Source organism: Durio zibethinus, chromosome 23 (assembly GCF_047325235.1).
Source record: "Durio zibethinus cultivar Kanyao isolate XHJ-2024 chromosome 23, ASM4732523v1, whole genome shotgun sequence".
NCBI lineage: Eukaryota > Viridiplantae > Streptophyta > Magnoliopsida > Malvales > Malvaceae > Durio > Durio zibethinus.
Genome location: NC_143184.1, coordinates 7,233,914 through 7,251,052, shown reverse-complemented (window position 1 = coordinate 7,251,052; position 17,139 = coordinate 7,233,914). Strand labels below are relative to the sequence as shown.

Genomic DNA, 17,139 nt, shown 5'->3' with positions numbered 1-17,139 from the left:
TAGGGGATTTTATTTTCTTTTTTGTTAAGAGTTACTGAGTTATATATATATAAGGGAATAATTTGGGTGATTACGTATCGGTGTTGTGTTTCTAGAAGACGTAGGTACCAAGGGAATATTGAGGTGCGGCTAAATGCCAACAAACGTCAGGGTTTAGCGGGCGGGACTGTTCCTGCGGGTGAGGATGGTGGGTAGCGAAGCTGTTGCGGTGTTGCTCTGAAGTTACCTGTTAAAAAGTCTCTTTTTTTTTTTCCTTTATAATAGCACGCACTACTTTTTGAAATGTCAGCAAGTAACGTGTTTGTCGTTGGGGTTTCAAAGATGTTACATAATCACGGAGGAAAACTGATGGGGGTGTGCATTTGGAATGGTAGAAGTCAAAATATAATTTCGATTTCAATCCTTCTTTTTATTTAATGCATCATTAGTAATCTTGTCTTTGCACTTCTTTTTTAATTAACATAATAATTATATAAATTCTATGTAATTTTTTAAATTTCAACTATATAAATTATAACTTACTTTTTAGAAAATATTTCAAAAATTAGTTTAAAATAAAAATATTTATCTTGACCGTTTCAAATTCAAAACTAAAAATTTATGATATAAAAATATATCTTTCATCGTGTAACTCAACATCATACATTAAAAAACAACGATACATTTATCGTTTTATTTAAAAAAAAAAAAAAAAGGGAAAAAGAATAACGTGGTTTGGGCAAATGTCTTTCCAGAACCGGAGAGTTAAGTTGGCGTTGAGCAAGGTGGTTCTAACTTCAGCCTAGAGCTAGGCCCTATTGGCTAAAGTCAATCCATCCACTATCAAGGTTTAGGTGAAGAAAAGTGTGCATGATAATTCAGTTGAATTATATGAAAGCTTAATGTCTATGGTCTAAGTATATATAATAATATGATTTAAATGAAGCAAGCATCCAAATGAAGCTTCAAGAATGAGCAATGAGCTTCTTTTGATTCCTCTTTTCGACTGGTTGAATGAAAATGGTAGCAAACAATTCAGTACTTGCGCATGCAAATACATGATTATTGGAGACAAGAAGAGACCAAAGACAGAACCTTCTTCAAGAAACTAACAGCAAGACACTGTCCAACCGTGCGCTGATTCCAGCTCTTTTCCCACTCGGCTGGTTGGCAAGCTTAAAATAGACGGAGCTAGTGCCTGTGACATGGGCCTTATTGCCTTAGGGCTAAGTGGGCTTGGTTAGGATGAGACGAAGTGCGGGAACTAAAAAAATAGCATCGCCTTTGTTCAAACCGAAATTTGGGGTGTCAAGGATGGCTTAAGCAGTTGAGCCCAGCTTTCACATGTTTTTTTTTTTTCGCAATTAGGCATAATCGGTTCTTAAAAAGAACGAAAAAAATCATTGGTTGAAAACAGCGGACTCAAAAATCTCACTTGGCTGGCGGGGGGTGCGGATCCAACAACCGCCAGCGACCTCAAATCGATAATCCACCCCTTTTCCTCTCTCTGCTCTGTCCGACCTCTTCTCAAAACATACTTCTTTACCAACAATTGTATTAAAACATAGAACAAACAACAATGCCATAGCCAACTTCCAGATGGAGGCTCGGAGGCTCGCCATTCTCTCTTCTCATCTTTGTCCCTCCCGTTCCTGCTCCGTTCCCGCCCGCTCCTCAACCGTTTCTGCTTCCAGTTGTTGGTCCGGGAGGCAGACAGTACTTGATTCTAACAATGAAACCTTTCGAAATGACTGCGTTTTTTGTCAAATTATTCGCGGTGAATCCCCGGCTCTTAAGGTAAAAGCTTTAAATCTCTTTGGGTTTTTTAATTTAATTATTTTCAGCCTAATTCTCTGAATTTCCAATTTGATTTCTTTTTTATTTTTAATTAAACAGCTGTATGAAGATAATATGTGCTTGTGTATATTGGATACCAGTCCTTTGAGTCGTGGGTAAGGTATCATCTTTCCTATAATTATTGTAATAAGATTTGATTATTTACTGTCTTAAACTCAAAGTAACTTGCTCATAAACAGCAATCTTAATGAAATTGTGTGTGGCAAATGTGAAGTTAAGATAAGTGAAGACTGAAGAGATGATAAATCCTGTTTTCAATCCCCTTTATGACACCTAGGTAACATAATAATTTAATTTGTCCAGTTGGTATTTGCCTATTTGGTAAAACAGTGGCACTAGCTGAAAAAAGAAATCAAGGGCAGGTGTAGTTGGGAGAGAAAGGTAGATGAGGTTTTCATTTTCTAAAAACTCCGGTTTTAAGTGCAAAATGACTACTAAGAAAAAAAAGAAGTTTTTAGGGCATGACCTACAGACAGATTGGGGCGCATTTGGAACTGATGTGTGGTTGTGGTGCCAGCTGCCGCTAAGTCAAGTACTTATTTTCAATGTCTATTTTGATTTTATGAGGTTTCCATGTTTGTCTTGGATAAGTCTTAGGCCTGCTAACATAAAGGCTATAATTATCAATTTTTAGTATAGATATATTATTGTTTCCATGATGATGTTTACATTATGAATTTTTTGTTTTGACCTAATCTGTTGGGCTACTCATTGCATTTCACATTTTTTTGTTGTTTCCTAGGCACTCTCTTATCATCCCAAAGTCTCATTTTTCTTCCTTGGACACAACTCCATCATCTGTAAGTTTGCTAGACGTAGCTTGTTTGTTATTTCTTTATGAAATGCGCATGTTGTTCAAGCATTTATGAGAACTTCTCAATATCACTCAACATTTTACTTAAGAATTTTGATAGGAAAAAATTTTTATACTTATCAGCGAGCAGACTAAAGTATCAAAACATGCATGTGGGTTAAAAAGAAATGCTTGAAAAGACTAAGCAATGACAGAATGTTCCACTGTTTAACTTCAAGACAGATTTTGCTCCTTCTTCGTAGAAAGTGGATTCATTGGTTGTTGCACATAGCCTCAAAGATAAGCCAAGGTCTAAAACAATTTATTAACTTACAATTGCTAAGATCTAAAAAAATCAGTTTGACATTTGTACTAGGTCTATGCAAAAGAAGTGTTTATCATGCATGTATTATGTGCTCTGCATATATGTATTTAAGCATACTTCCATTTATATAAATGTTATAGTCTAAGTATCCTGCTGTGTAAAATTGAGATTGTTTGAGAATTTTCTTAGAATAAATCATTTTTAAAGTCTTTTTTATGTCTCTTTTGAGGAGGATTCAGGTGGTAGCTGCAATGTGTTCAAAAGTGCCTTTTATTGGCAATGCAATCATGAAAGTTACTGGTTCTGGTATGCCCTGAAGTGTCTTTATTGCAGTTATAATCTATACATCTCACTTTTCTTTGAAGTTATTAAACTACATTATGTTAATATGTCAAAATTTCCATCAATCTTGCTTTAATATTTGTGGCTTTGGAAATGCAATTATTAAACGCATGAATCAAAGCTAGATACCTTCTGACACTAGCTGAAGCCACTAAAAGAAACAACTGTTCTATATTTGTTTGGTGATCCTCATTCATTCTTCTTAATCCATATTTTGGAAATATGGATGATCAAAAAATATAAGTTCACCACTAGATTAGCACCTATCGGCATATAAGTATCTAAGTAGTATTGGTTTTCCACTATGTGGCTTCTGTTATTGCTTACTATCAGCAATCTATTTAATAACAGAATTATCCACTTGAAGTTTATTTTGATGCAACTTTTTTCAATCTAGAAAAGGACTGTGACAGGCATTACTTTGTTCTAGAAAGTCTTGATAGAATGTAATTAGATTTGACTAAGTGAATTCTTTTATGCTATTTTTGCCCTGTTTAAAGCTCCATTTTCACTTCTTGGAAGCATTCTCTACAGAAAACTTTGGTACAATTTTATAGTAATTTAAAAACTACTTTACTCTGTCATTTCAATTAGTTTTCTGAAAGGTAGATGATGCACATCACATATACAGCTTCAGTACAATTTCTGTTACTCTGGGGAAAACTAATTTATTGACAGTCACACTCTGCTTACCCACTTGCTGGTTTTTGTTAAATCTTTCTTGTGACATATGTGGATGACAACACATTTATACTTGTTGTAGTTGACATAAATGCCATAAAACCTTTCATGTAAGTTGACTTGGAATTTCAAATTATGCAGATTCATTCAATTTGTTGGTTAACAATGGTGCAGCTGCAGGTCAAGTTATATTTCATGTAAGTTGCCAGTTCTTCATTTTCCTGGCTTTTTCCCTCTTCTGAATGTTTGTGTGTAGGAGTAGGCAGAAAGGGTAGTTTATGTTTCATGGCAACTAATTATGTGATGTTTCTCCTTCTCTCTGCTTTCCAAGATGTGAATCTAATAGGATTGTCCTTGTTGGATGGAATCTAAAAAGATCGAACTACCATTGCCTATTGATGGAACAAATTTTTATTTTGTCTGACATGTTAGTTTAAATATCTATATTGGGTGAAACAGTAATTCTGAGTGGCTTGTTTATGATATCAAATTTCAGACTCATATTCACATAATCCCTCGTAAAGTGTGTGATTGCTTGTGGACTTCTGAGGTATGCTTCACTTGCTTACTTGCTTTCTAGTTATGCAAGACTGGAGTAACCTTTCAGGGGATAAATATGACCTGTTGGAAGTTTTACAGAGTTTGCACCGGTCTACCTTAAAGTTTGACCAGGAAACATCAGGTCTTGCAAAACGTGTTCGAGAATTGTTGCTAAACATTTCCGAAGAGAGCAAGGATCAAGTTTTGAGTCAGTCTTGAAATTTGTGGGATCATCAATCTGCTGTAATTAAAATATGGCACCAATCTTTACCTTTACTATACAAGCTTCTGTACCATACAAGTAGATTTCAAGAATCTCATAGGACCTTCACAATGTTGCTGGAAAAATTTTGGGTTGTTTGTTCTTTTAGTAGAGAAATTTCAAGTTGCATCGAAGCAAAAGGATAAAAGTGTGAGGTATATGGGAGTCATCTCCTTCATCATAGTGTTTTCCAACATTCTAATTCTTGTTCAAAAAATGCGTAGGGTCAGAAAAAATCTGAATAACTATCACTGCGCTTTGATTATGTGCATGATGTTGTTGTTGAGTATGCTAGGAAGCTTCTTAAGTATTTTCCTAGTAATATCTTGTGGTTATTTAGAATATGAAGTTTACTTGGATTGTTTGGAAAATTGTTCCCAATCATTTCGCTTATGGAAAGCCTTTGCCTGTAAATCGGTCTGGGGTATATATATGAATTGAAATATTGAATCTTGAGTTTTTCTGGATGATTTTGCCGCGTTTGTTTTAATTTCAAGATAATGATTGTTTTTTTTTTTTTTTAAAGTTAGTATTGTGTCTGTGTCATAGTTTATCTGACCTTTCCTTCCCCTAGGATTGTCTGATTCAACAAACCTTATCCGTTATGTCCAAATGGAAATATTAAAATAAGAAAGAAAAGCTTCTCAAAATGGAATAAGATTGTTGAAAGACTTATTCCGATCATAGAGATTACTATTATTTTGTAATATAGGATTTTCATGAAATTAACTTTCTTTTTATGCAATTATATGTACCATCATAATGTTCGTCATCAGAATCATCAGGTTGAAACAGTAATAATACCTTTCTTTTAAAAAAAAAAATTTGTAAACAAGAGATCATTGCTTTTGTCACGGGTTGGCCAAAGATGTTATTTTTTGTCATGGGTTGGTGATACATATTTTTTTGTGTGCTTATATGTATAATGGTGACAGAAAAACATAAAAATAAATTAATAACGAAAGAAATAGGGGGAATTTGTTATCAATTGACTTCCTAAAATAACAATTGATTCTCAAATCCAGATATTCATCCTAGAAGAAAAGAAGCAACAATACGACCAAAGTCAACAGTTCATGTTCGGCTGTGAGAGAAGTTCATCCTCAATATGTAATTCAATCACCGACCAAAGTCAACAGTTCATGTTCGGCTGTGAGAGAAGTTCATCCTCAATATGTAATTCAATCACTGCCCAAATCGTACATTAAAAGTTAAAAACAGTACCCCAAAAAAAAAGTAAAAAAAATCTGCGAGGGTTTGGATATTTCTGAAAATTCAAAAGGCACCTGCGTTTTGGGGTTCCTTCCACCTTAAGAACTCTCTTGAACCCTCTTATAAATCGCGCTGCTTCCTTCCTCCCTCCCTCCTTCCATTTCCCCCATTCAAATTCCAAAAAAAAAAAGATCTTTCTTTTTAAAGGGAAACTTTAGAGGGGAAAAAAAACGCAGATTTCATTTGCGTTGCTAAAGAGAAAAGCAAAGATCATCAATTTACGCGTTAGATTGAACAGAAAATTTAAAGAAAGAACAAAAAAAAAAATGGGGCCAGGTTTGGCATTGAACGCCGTAGCAAGACAAGCCGAACAATTGAGGAAAGATGGGAACAATTATTTCAAGAAAGATCGTTTTGGGGCTGCCATTGATGCTTATACTGAGGTAAAATAAATCTTTTTTTTTTTCATTTTTGTTTGATTAGTTAGTGGTTACTAAATAAATTTCTTAAATTTCTGATTTTCTGTAAATATGTATTTTTTTGGTGTAAAGGCGATTACTTTGTGCCCTAATGTTCCTGTGTATTGGACGAACCGCGCTATTTGCCATCGCAGGCGAAAGTATGTATGCTTAGTGCTTATTTTTTAAGTAATTCTTTTTATTAAAAATGGTTTCTTTTATTTTAGAAAAAAAAAAAAAAACCGAAAGTGGTTCTTGAATGTGTGTTGTTTTCTTGTTTCATTTGGTTATTGATTTAACACAGCGATTGGTTGAAAGTGGAAGAGGATTGCCGGAGAGCTATTCAGATTGACTACAGTTCTGTCAAGGTAATTTATTTCTCTTTATTACTCGGTTTTGCTGATTCTTTCAGTGTGGAGAGTGCGTAATTAACATGAAAAGCCATGCACCTATCCATGTATTGAAAGGGTTTGGCTTCTTCTTGTCTTCATCGGGGGCCCATTTGTTCTTACTTGATAATTCTTTTGTATAATAGTGAGCTATGTTTAGGGGAACAATAAGAAGGTCTTCAACGAGTATTAAGTTGTTTGAAGCTTCATGTCAGGCTGACATTTGAGTTTAAACTCATCTTTGACTCTTTAAATAGTTCTTAAGGAAATGAATCAAGCTTCAATTTGAAGTCTGAATAAGGTTGGAAATATGGGATAGGTTGAAGCAAATTAAGGATACTTCATAAGTCAAGCGGCACCAATTATCTTGCTATGTTAGTCTTAGGTATAAACCAATCCAAAGCTGGTTTGAAACTCTTGAGATGCTCATGCGTCTTAGGTTGTTCATTTGAGCTACCAATGCAGCATAAAAATTGCATTAGATTTTCTCTAACCATAGACTTTTTTTTTTCCTTTTATGGATGATCTTGACAATGAAGCTTGGTTTTGCAATGTGGGGCATCATGCATTTCTCCAGCTGGTTTAGTCCTGCTCGTTATTGGCTTGAAGGAAAATATCAACTGGGTTAAAAGTTTTTACTTCTTAACCTTTAACTGCAAGCTATACCTACCTAGTTATGTTCATTTTTATTTGTTCTTCCTATAGTAATAGAGAACTGGTGTTTGGCTTAGTTTATGCTTTATATGCATATCTTTTCTTTTACTATTGCTACTAACAGGGTTTAGTTACATTTTGCTTCATGATAGGCACACTACATGTTGGGACTTGCTTTGCTACAGAAGCAAGAATTGGATGAAGGGGTCAAGGAACTACAAAAGGTACAGGCGACATGATAAATCTTTCTGTTTCTTGAGAATTAGGAATGATAAGCAAATGAAACCATTAAAGTTTTTAGGATTACTTTGATATTCACGTTATCCATTAAAACGTATTCTAATGAACTAAGCATTGGCCTTTGAAGTCTGGTTATCCTAGCGAGTGGTCCAAATATTTTAGGGTTAGAAGCTTTGTAATATACAACTTTTTTCTGGAAGTTATTGTTGGAACTGCATTTTTATATAGATTCCACTCTTTCTTCACAAAAATATTGCAGAAGTTATTTTTGCCTGGAATATATATATATATATATATATATATATATATATATGCAAAGATGATTGAGTTGTATCAGGTTTTGTTGCCAAATATCCTTGGGTTTGGTTCTCACTGTGTGTATAATCTTATAGGAATTAGATTTTTAGACTAAATGAACCTGTATTGAGCATGTATTTCCTTCTCTTAGCATCATACTCACAGGCTAACTTGCTTATGTAGGCAATGGATCTTGGAAGGGGTGCAAATCCCGATGGTTATATGGTAGATGAGATTTGGCAGGAGCTTGCAAAGGCAAAGTACCTACAATGGGAGCATGCATCTACCAAACGTTCATGGGAATTGCAAAGTTTGAAGTATGTCATCCTTGTGAGTTTAGACATTTGCTTCCAGGGGAAAGATTACCTCTTTTAAATCTTTTCACGGAGAATTGTTCCTAATGTTTGTTTTTGGTTCATACAAATCTTCTCTCTGTTTTGCAGGGAGGCCTGTGAAACTGCTCTGAGAGAAAAACATTTTCTTGATGATTCTCAACCTGAAGGTTTCTTAGATGAAGCTAGTATTTCCCATATGAAACAACTAGAAGCTCTGGGACAAGTGTTTAGGAAAGCTGGTGAAGCTGACATCCCTGGTGAGGTAAGAATTTGTGTTGTTTTATTTAGTGTATATCCTTCATTTTAATTTTTAATTATACGTGCTATTTTATATTTGTGCTGAGACATGATAGATAATTTCAGGTGCCGGATTACTTGTGTTGTAAAATCACACTTGATATTTTTCGTGATCCTGTCATTACTCCAAGTGGAGTTACATATGAGAGAGCGGTGATCCTTGATCATCTTCAGAAGGTGACGTGCTATGGAAATATTGTATGTTTAGATGCCTTTTCATTTAACACTAACATTAATCATCAACCTACTAGGAAACAGGTTGGTAAGTTTGATCCAATCACGCGTGAGCCACTTGATATATCCCAGCTTGTACCCAACTTGGCGATAAAGGAAGCAGTCCAAGCATATTTAGATAAACATGGTTGGGCATACAAGACAGACTAAAGGTTGAATGTTCTTAACTTTGCTGGGCATGCGTTGACTTAGCGTGGCAAAGAGAAGTTATTGGTCGGAGTCTGCTATTCTATTTGGTGAACATCAGTCAGATTTGGTATAGCTATTTCATGAACGCTTCAATGTGTAATGCCATGCCATTTACCGGTGCATGTTGAGGTCCTGTGTTACTTTTAAATTGTACAGTTATTCTCATAAAAATTAACCTGTACATGTTTATCAAAACTAATTCATGCTATTATGAGTGGCCGTGTATGGGCTTCATGGCATTAGCGGCAGACATTTTGTATTGCTACAGTTGGGATTGTTGGTTTATTGTCAGCCTGCATGTTTCAACCTATTTTTAAAGTTTTTGTTGTATATGACATGTAATTTAGTATATGCTTTAGTTTATCTAAATAATCGTGAAAGCCATTAGCAGCTAGTATTTCCAGGCTTTCCAGCTAAGTCGGTGTGTCCGACTTGATAAGTCACCCTGTCTAAATCTGAGTAATCATAGTCAAGAGGAGCTATGAATGAAAATTTTGAGCTTTTGATAATACCAATCTTTGGTGTCTCTTGCTCTTTTCAGGTCTGATCAGAAGATCCAAAAGATCCATCTGGGAATTTATCTAAATTGTAGAACAGTCACCAAGGCACCAACCCCGTAAAAACTCAGTATAATCCAAAACATAAAATTTTATCACCACTAAAAGACTGCTTTTGTCGGTTGCGCATTTCACCACCGATTTATTGGCAGGGTACGCCCAAGTTCACCTATTATCCTTGCTGCTGAAACAAGGTTTTCACCAAAATTTATCACTATCTGTAACTATAGTAAAGATTTGCATGCATCGCATATGCTGACAATCGGATGTTTCCAACGTCAATATTGGCAGCTTAAGCCCGTTGAAGGAAATCACATGGAACAGTGTCACGGATTGCAAGGTATGGTTTTGGCCATTTAACTACTTGATTTTTATCAATTGTCTTCGTAGTTATATATATATATATCATTCAACATTTATGAATTTTGTAAGGTTAAAGACGAATTTTAACATTGATAGGCTGCATTCAGAATTTTTTTATTTTAAAAATATTTCTTACAAAAATTGAAGAATCTAATACAAACTTTCGTACAACCACCAAGAATGCAAAACTCGAATAAAACATTGAGAAAGTACAATGCTATTAGTTTGTCTAAACCCATCAACTAAAACCTTAGGCATGGGTTACTAGAAAAGCCCAACAACCTTGGTCATCCAACTAATGGGTCCAAAAACAAATATTTGCCGGTAACCAACATTCCTTGTTTTGATAAAGACGCAATGGATAGACTCATAAGAAACTAATCAAAAGAACCTAAAATGGGGCGAAGGGATTCGATTTTTTTTTATATCCACCAGTGAGGAATTTTTGTAACTCTATGCAAATAGTAGGAATAAATTTAACTAAAAGCCAAAGATTGCTTAAAAGTTTCATTATTAGCATTGAAAAAGGTCAAGGAAAGGTCAAAAGTAAAGATATTAAAAATCATGCAATTTGCATTTGTTGTCTGTGTTTCTGTGGATATGGGTGAGAAGCCATCCTAATTCACTCGTTTTCTTTGCTAGCCTTGTAGTATAGGTATAGTTTATAGCAAAGTCACCTCAATGGTTGTTTTCAATGCACATGATTTTGTTTGTTCCGAACATGGTATCTGTATCCTTTTTCCCATTCAATTCAAGTATTTAGCCAGAAATGAATGAAGAGACTATCTATTACTTCCCACTCACCAAAAGAAAAAAAAAAGGCCAGCGCATAAACCAATTATTCAGTTTCATCGTATCACATCAACAGCAATAATTCCATAATCACTGACCCATTACACTCTGCCGTGACCAATTATTTTTGTTTGTTTTAGGGAAAATATTAATATTGGTTATATTAGCTTTATTTCAAATTTATACAATTTATTCACATGTAAGTTATGAATTCATGTCTCTTAGGTTCTTAACCGGCGTTTGTACAGATATCTGTTAATGAAGTTCGTTTATGTAGTAATTGAAAATTGAATGCCTAAAACAAGAAAAAGAAGAGATGCTGAAAATGTGAAAAATCACTATTTTTCCTTATGGATGAATGTCATTTGAGAGAATATTAGAAATTAGTAGAAATGGCATTTACCACTCTGCTATGTGTGGATTACAACCAACAGTTGTGATTCTTAACTCTAATTATTAGAGTTAAATTCTGCCGGCCTCAATTATATAAAAAAAAAAATGTGTAGACTGCAGGCTTGAGGCCACAGCACAGGGCAAAGCATATGCGCATTTCCCTTTGGAAGGTTGCGAGCTATCATGAGCCATTGCAGTCGGCAGTGGCACATGGTAGACCCATTTCGTTTCGGTGAATTTGTTTGATTTAGCGAAAAACATCAACAACCTCTCTCTATTTTACCCCCTTTTTCCAATCTCCCATGCACGCAGTTATGTGAGCTTAGAAGTGTTCACTTTCTTAAGTTTTTTTTTTTAACTAACATTCGATGTTTAAATGATTCTGTCCTGTAATAAAAGGTCCAAGTATTAGAAGAATATGTATTTTTTTAAGTCTCTCCATGCTTTGATGGAAGTGTTTTTGTCCTGGTCATTTTAGTTAGACAGACAGCCACTTATGATTTTGTCAAACATTCCATGATCATTCCACTTCTTGGCCAAAAAACTGCTCAAATTAGCAAAACCACAGCTATTGTTTTTGATTTGGGAAATTGGGGTAAGCTAAATGTTTGGGATGCAACACTCTTATTTGTTTATACAAAAAGTATATGTATGACAGTTCAACTATTAAAACATGGGTTCCAAATCAGGAATTTTCCTAGTATTCTAATGCGTTTGGAATTTCGTAACATGTTTTACTTAACCAATTAGACAAAACCGTGATCATCATAGTGTTGAGAACCAAAATTTCAGACCGTAAACCAACACGGTTTGAAGTATTGCAATGAAATTCTTTTGGAATGTTTAGTTTGTTACGCAGTTGTTTTCTCGAATGTGAATTTATACACAAATCACACGTCAATTGCTCGTACTAAAACAGGTTTAGGTGCCGCAGACGTCGGCACCAGAAAACAAATCTAGACATAAGAATTAGAGATGGATATAAGTCATTCTCAGATCTCAGTTTCAACCTTACTCCATCTTCAGACATTCGTTACTCATTCATCTAATTGCTTGAAAAGAAGAAAAAAATGGGGCGGTGGATACTTGCTATTGCTAGTTGTCACGAGCATTTATTGGTTAAAAGGACATTGTTGTCTTTTTCTTTTATTATTAGAAATTATCAACATAAAATCAATGACATTTTAAATATTTGAATTGATCTGATATATTAAATTGACCTGATATGTTCAATATCACATCAGTTTGATTATGTCATTGTGATCTTCTATAGTTCTTTCCTCTTCTGTCTATAAATATTGACATCCGATTATTATCTTTTCATTTCATTTGATCTCTAATTCTTTACTTTTCTTTTCCACAGAAAACACTTTCTGTCTTTGCTTCTAGTTGCTCTCCTCCTCTTATAATTTTCAGGATTATTTCAGCTCGGAGCTGGGCACAACAACTAATATTAGCTTTGAGAGAAGTACAAGAAGAAGAGAATGAAGACTTTGGGGAGATTGGAGGAAAGGGGGCAGGCAGCAAATTGGACCACAACACCAGAAATCACCAGCCATTCAAAATGGACACATTCTTCCCATTCCAAATCGAACTCTTTTAAGGACCATTCATTCAACTTTTTCATTCATTTATGAATAGTGTGATAAAAAGATTGGTTCCATCATCGGTTGGACATCGAGTGAAAGAACCAGTCTTTGCTATTGCAAGAAAAATTCATATATTGTACGACGCAATAGGTTATGGACAAAACAAAGCCGAAGTTGAAAGATATAAAATCTTTCTGGTATAAATCCAAGACTGAAGGATGAAGTACAACTTGTTGAAAAGGGGAAAAGTTATATGTCAAGTAAAATTCAAGTAGCTACTAAAAAGGCCATGTGAAGGAACTATAGGATCACAAAAAAAAAAAAAAAGGGAATCTGATGCATGACGGAAATTCAAACAAAAACAAGAGTGTATGCTAGAAAACAAGTAAAAAGAGCCAACATTCTGTTACCTGTAAAATCCAAATGCCGGCAAAATTTTGTTGGAACAAACAAAAGAGAAAATCTTATAAACATAAGCTTCCAACGTGTTTATTAACAGAGGCTAACTCATAAAACTGAGATTAAAACACTGATGAAGGTCAAGAATTTACATCGGAATGATGATATGCTACACTGATCACCAGGAGTTGGAAACAGAATTTACAAATGACGCTTTTACTAAGATTTTCATGCGGTATGAGTAATATTAACAGCCCTTCTCAGTCTCTCAAGAATGCCATTAGCCTTTCTCTTCGCTCTAGGCGTTCCAACTTTAGCAAGCTGAGACATTGTTCCATGGGTACTTTCTTCTTCCTTTAGTGCCTTCCACTTGGTTCGATCATTAAGACAGACAGTGTGGAGGATCGCGATGCAATTTTCCTTCTTGCGTTCACAAGTGCTCTCCCTGACAATGCAAAGCAAGCAAGGAACAGCTCCAAGCTCCCCCATTTCCTCAACAGCCCTTTGATGGGTTGAAAGCATCGCAAGGATAGCCAATAACTCATCAACAAGCACACCATCCATTATCTTTTTTAAAATGACCCTTACTGCACCATCTCTCACAGCTCTTGCCTTATTCTCATGAATAATGCATAGGTTAAATATAGCAGAAGCAACATCTTTCATTGCTAATGGATGACCCTCATCTAGAAGGTCAATGAGAGGTTTTAAGGCACCTGATTTACCAATAAGTGCCTTGTTAGAATCATGTGCAGATAAAGTGAAAAGGGCTGCAGCCGCATTGCTCCTTGTTTCAATAGTCCCAAATCTCAGTGCTTCCATAAGAAGAGGAATAACCATTGGAGTTTCAGCAACGAGCTTCTTATTGCTGTCATGGATTGAAAGGTTCAAGAGTGTCGTGATCACATCTTCCTGGAGATCAGGGTGAACACCACTCTGAGATTTGCTTCCAGAAAGCGGGGTGAGCAGTTGAGGAATCGCATCAACAGATTCACCAAAAAGACCCCGGAATGAAGGCATCTTTTTTGTCAACAAGCGAAGCTCCTTAGCTGCTTCCTTCTGCTCAGGAAGCGTGGCAGACAACTTTTCCATCAAAGAAAAGAAATGGTTACGTTCAGCTTCGTTGACCCCCTCCTCTTTACCATACTGAACAGCGTTTGGCAATTCTATTCCCTGACTCTTACACCACTGCGATATCATTTCCCTGATAAGGTGATTAGGAGTGAGAACCGTGTATGAAAGAACTTGTTGGGTTCTAGGGCAAGTCCTATTGCCCGCATTCAGCCATTTCTGGATAAAGGGTCTATCGTATGTCTGCACATAGACATATGAAACCAAATCAGAAACCAAGACACATCGACGCTTAACGCAAACTAGGACAACCAATCCAATTGGTGAACTTGAATCCATGGACATCGAGTTAAAACAAACCCACTAAAAATAATCATCGTAAAACAGTTACGCAATTAAAAGGAAGCAAATTTCTTTTACTTTCCCAGAGCATTCTAATCTCTAAAAACAGGACGATAAGGCAAAAAATCTACTTGAAAGATAAATTACAAAAATCCAAATCACGGCCCGAATTTTAATCTTTAAATAGTTGAGAAACTAGTACGAATACCCACTGCACTTTCGAATCTTCAATTTCAATGAATTACATCAGAATCACTCTACATGTCTATCAATTTCTTACTGAAACCAAAATGCAGAAAAAGAAATTCACTTTAACTGATATAATTCGAGGAAAAAAATAGACAATAATAATTTAAAAAAAAAAAAAGGAAAAGAAGGTGGAACCCATGCAGCCACGTTTTTCTTCAACACCAAACAGTCAAACAAATAAACAACCTTCATCACCAAAACATCAGAAATTTTCTTATAACATTGAGAAAGAGAAATCAAACGACCCAAAAAAATTATTATAAATTACTACATATTTGAAAAAAAAAAACAAACAGAAGTTTCAATAACATGATTTTCGAAAAAAAAAAAAAACTCAAGATACCGAATTCAAACCACTCGGTTATCCACTAAATTAAAATCCCACTTGAATTATCTCAAATTATAGCTTAAAACCCCCAAAAAAATCCTTTTTCAAAAATTCGTTTCCTTTGAAACATCAAAAACCAATCCAAAATTTTCATAAATAAAAGAAACAGAGCTTTACCTGGCCAGAAGCTAAAATAACAGGATCTCTCATAAGCTCTTTAGAAAGAGGACATCTAAACTCTTCAGGACAGGACACGACTTTATGTAACTTCAACGACGACGTTGTGGTAGCCGCCGTCGATCGTTTGCTGAACTTAAGCTCTCTCAAAGCACAAAGAACATCTTTAGCTTGATCGATGGTGTGGATGATGTAATCATCATCGTCGACGATTGTCCTAACCAACATCTGCAATTCTTTCTTCAATTCCGCCGCTTTCGCTCTCACCGTTGGATCAGAACTCAACACCCCGATCTTCGCCATCTGATCCTTTCCGCCCCCACCACCACCACCCAAAAATAATTTTTAAAAAAATAAAAAATCAAAGCCGTTAACTATTATCAAAAGATAAAAAACAGAGAATGAGAATGCTTTGTTTCATTCTCTCTTTTTTTTTCTATTCTGAATTGATTCACAGTTTAAAACTGAACTGAGGGGAAAAAAAAAAAAAAAAACAATACAAAGTTAATGCTTGTCGCTCTTCCCCCTTTCTCGTCTCACCTCACTCAATATTTATTATTATTATTTTCTATCAAAAAAAAATTTTTTGTGGGGGTTGGAATTTTTTTTTTTTTTTTAGGCGTAGGAGGTTTGCTCTCTCTAAACACGCCGCTTTAATGAGTTTCAGCCTTTCAGGTCAATTAAATGAAAAAAATTTCAAAATAATATTTTAATTAAACTTAACAGTTATTTTAAGACTTAGCTTTACTTGTTTTAAAAAATAAAAATTTCAAGTTATAATTATTGAAGTATTAATTTAAAAGAATTACAAATCAAATTTTTATATTCTAAATGTAATCATAAAAGTTTTTTTATGCAAATAAATATATACCTTTTACTCAAATAATTTAATTCAAAGTCCACATTTCCAAATAAATAAAAACTTCTATATTTAAAATCTTCATGTGTTGGCCATAAAAAAAAAGTTTTTCAATTTGAAAAATTATTTTTTTCAATTTTGAATTTTTAGATGATGAACATTCTTTTCTGTTGAAAAGTTTCGTACAGTTTTGAATGTTGGCGCAGTTTTCACCGTCCAACTATTCTTCTCACACTCTTTTTCTGTGGTCTAAGTTCTAGGCTACGTCGTTATTGAATCCAAGGAAAATAGGTGACTGTTGAAAATTAATGAAGTAATAATAACTTTAATTTTGTAGTATCAATTAAGAATGCTTATGATTACTGTTTAAAATTAATTAAAATTAAATTATTTTTAAAAATTTATACTAATATATTATTTTCATCAAATTCCATACAAATAATGGATTAAAAAGAGAATATTAATTAGTGTTTAGTGATTTTGGTTAATGCGATCTTTAAATAAAAAATATAAAGAATTAATATGTTAGTTCTTGCATTTAATAAAATAGTGCATTAGATTAAAAAATTAAAACGATATTTTAATTACTACATCCGTTATGTTAAATTAAAATTACTAAAAGTTTTGCATCCAATTAATATTAATTAATCAAGTTAAATTTTTGTAATTTGACGTGGTGTGATGCAACTTTGTCACCTTGGTAGAAAAAAATGAGCTGTAATATTTTTAGAAAAACAAAATATATATATACTCTATATTTATATAGAGTGAGGGGCTTATATAATATACTCTATATTTATATAGAGTGAGGGACCCATACGGTCCAACATGTATGCAATCACGAAATCCACGGGTTTGTACAGCTGGCAACACCCTTCCCAAAACGTACTCTTCAATCCTCTTCTTAAATATTATTTGACACATAAAAGTGAAATT

At 34.4% G+C, this 17,139-nt stretch overlaps 3 protein-coding genes across 6 annotated transcripts; 2 read left to right on the top strand and 1 right to left on the bottom strand.

Moving 5' to 3' along the window:
- Positions 1-1,286: 1,286 nt before the first annotated feature.
- Positions 1,287-6,208, top strand: LOC149512166 (adenylylsulfatase HINT3-like). 2 transcript variants are annotated; one of them, XM_089752953.1, is made up of 7 exons: positions 1,293-1,776; positions 1,876-1,931; positions 2,579-2,636; positions 3,194-3,260; positions 4,119-4,174; positions 4,474-4,527; positions 4,617-6,208. In XM_089752953.1, the coding sequence occupies exons 1-7, from the start codon at positions 1,579-1,581 to the stop codon at positions 4,734-4,736; spliced, it is 609 nt and encodes a 202-aa protein (XP_089609079.1). In that variant the 5' UTR covers positions 1,293-1,578; the 3' UTR covers positions 4,737-6,208. The 2 variants fall into 2 exon arrangements, with proteins under 2 accessions (XP_089609080.1, XP_089609079.1); XM_089752954.1 differs by lacking the exon at positions 1,876-1,931 and having other exon boundaries at positions 1,287-1,776; positions 2,579-2,641.
- On the top strand, positions 6,028-9,481 carry LOC111314442 (E3 ubiquitin-protein ligase CHIP-like). 3 transcript variants are annotated; one of them, XM_022915814.2, is made up of 8 exons: positions 6,028-6,434; positions 6,543-6,610; positions 6,754-6,817; positions 7,645-7,716; positions 8,213-8,346; positions 8,473-8,626; positions 8,728-8,838; positions 8,920-9,481. In XM_022915814.2, the coding sequence occupies exons 1-8, from the start codon at positions 6,318-6,320 to the stop codon at positions 9,043-9,045; spliced, it is 846 nt and encodes a 281-aa protein (XP_022771549.2). In that variant the 5' UTR covers positions 6,028-6,317; the 3' UTR covers positions 9,046-9,481. The 3 variants fall into 3 exon arrangements, with proteins under 3 accessions (XP_022771549.2, XP_022771550.2, XP_022771548.2); XM_022915815.2 differs by having other exon boundaries at positions 6,126-6,434; positions 8,913-9,481; XM_022915813.2 differs by having other exon boundaries at positions 6,126-6,434; positions 8,728-9,481.
- A 3,732-nt stretch (positions 9,482-13,213) lies between these two features.
- Positions 13,214-15,870, bottom strand: LOC111314441 (U-box domain-containing protein 9-like). The gene is made up of 2 exons (XM_022915812.2): positions 15,345-15,870; positions 13,214-14,491 (listed from the first exon to the last, which is right to left on the bottom strand). Exons 1-2 carry the CDS (start codon positions 15,645-15,647, stop codon positions 13,406-13,408), a joined length of 1,389 nt encoding a protein of 462 aa, XP_022771547.2. The 5' UTR covers positions 15,648-15,870; the 3' UTR covers positions 13,214-13,405.
- Positions 15,871-17,139: the final 1,269 nt, after the last annotated feature.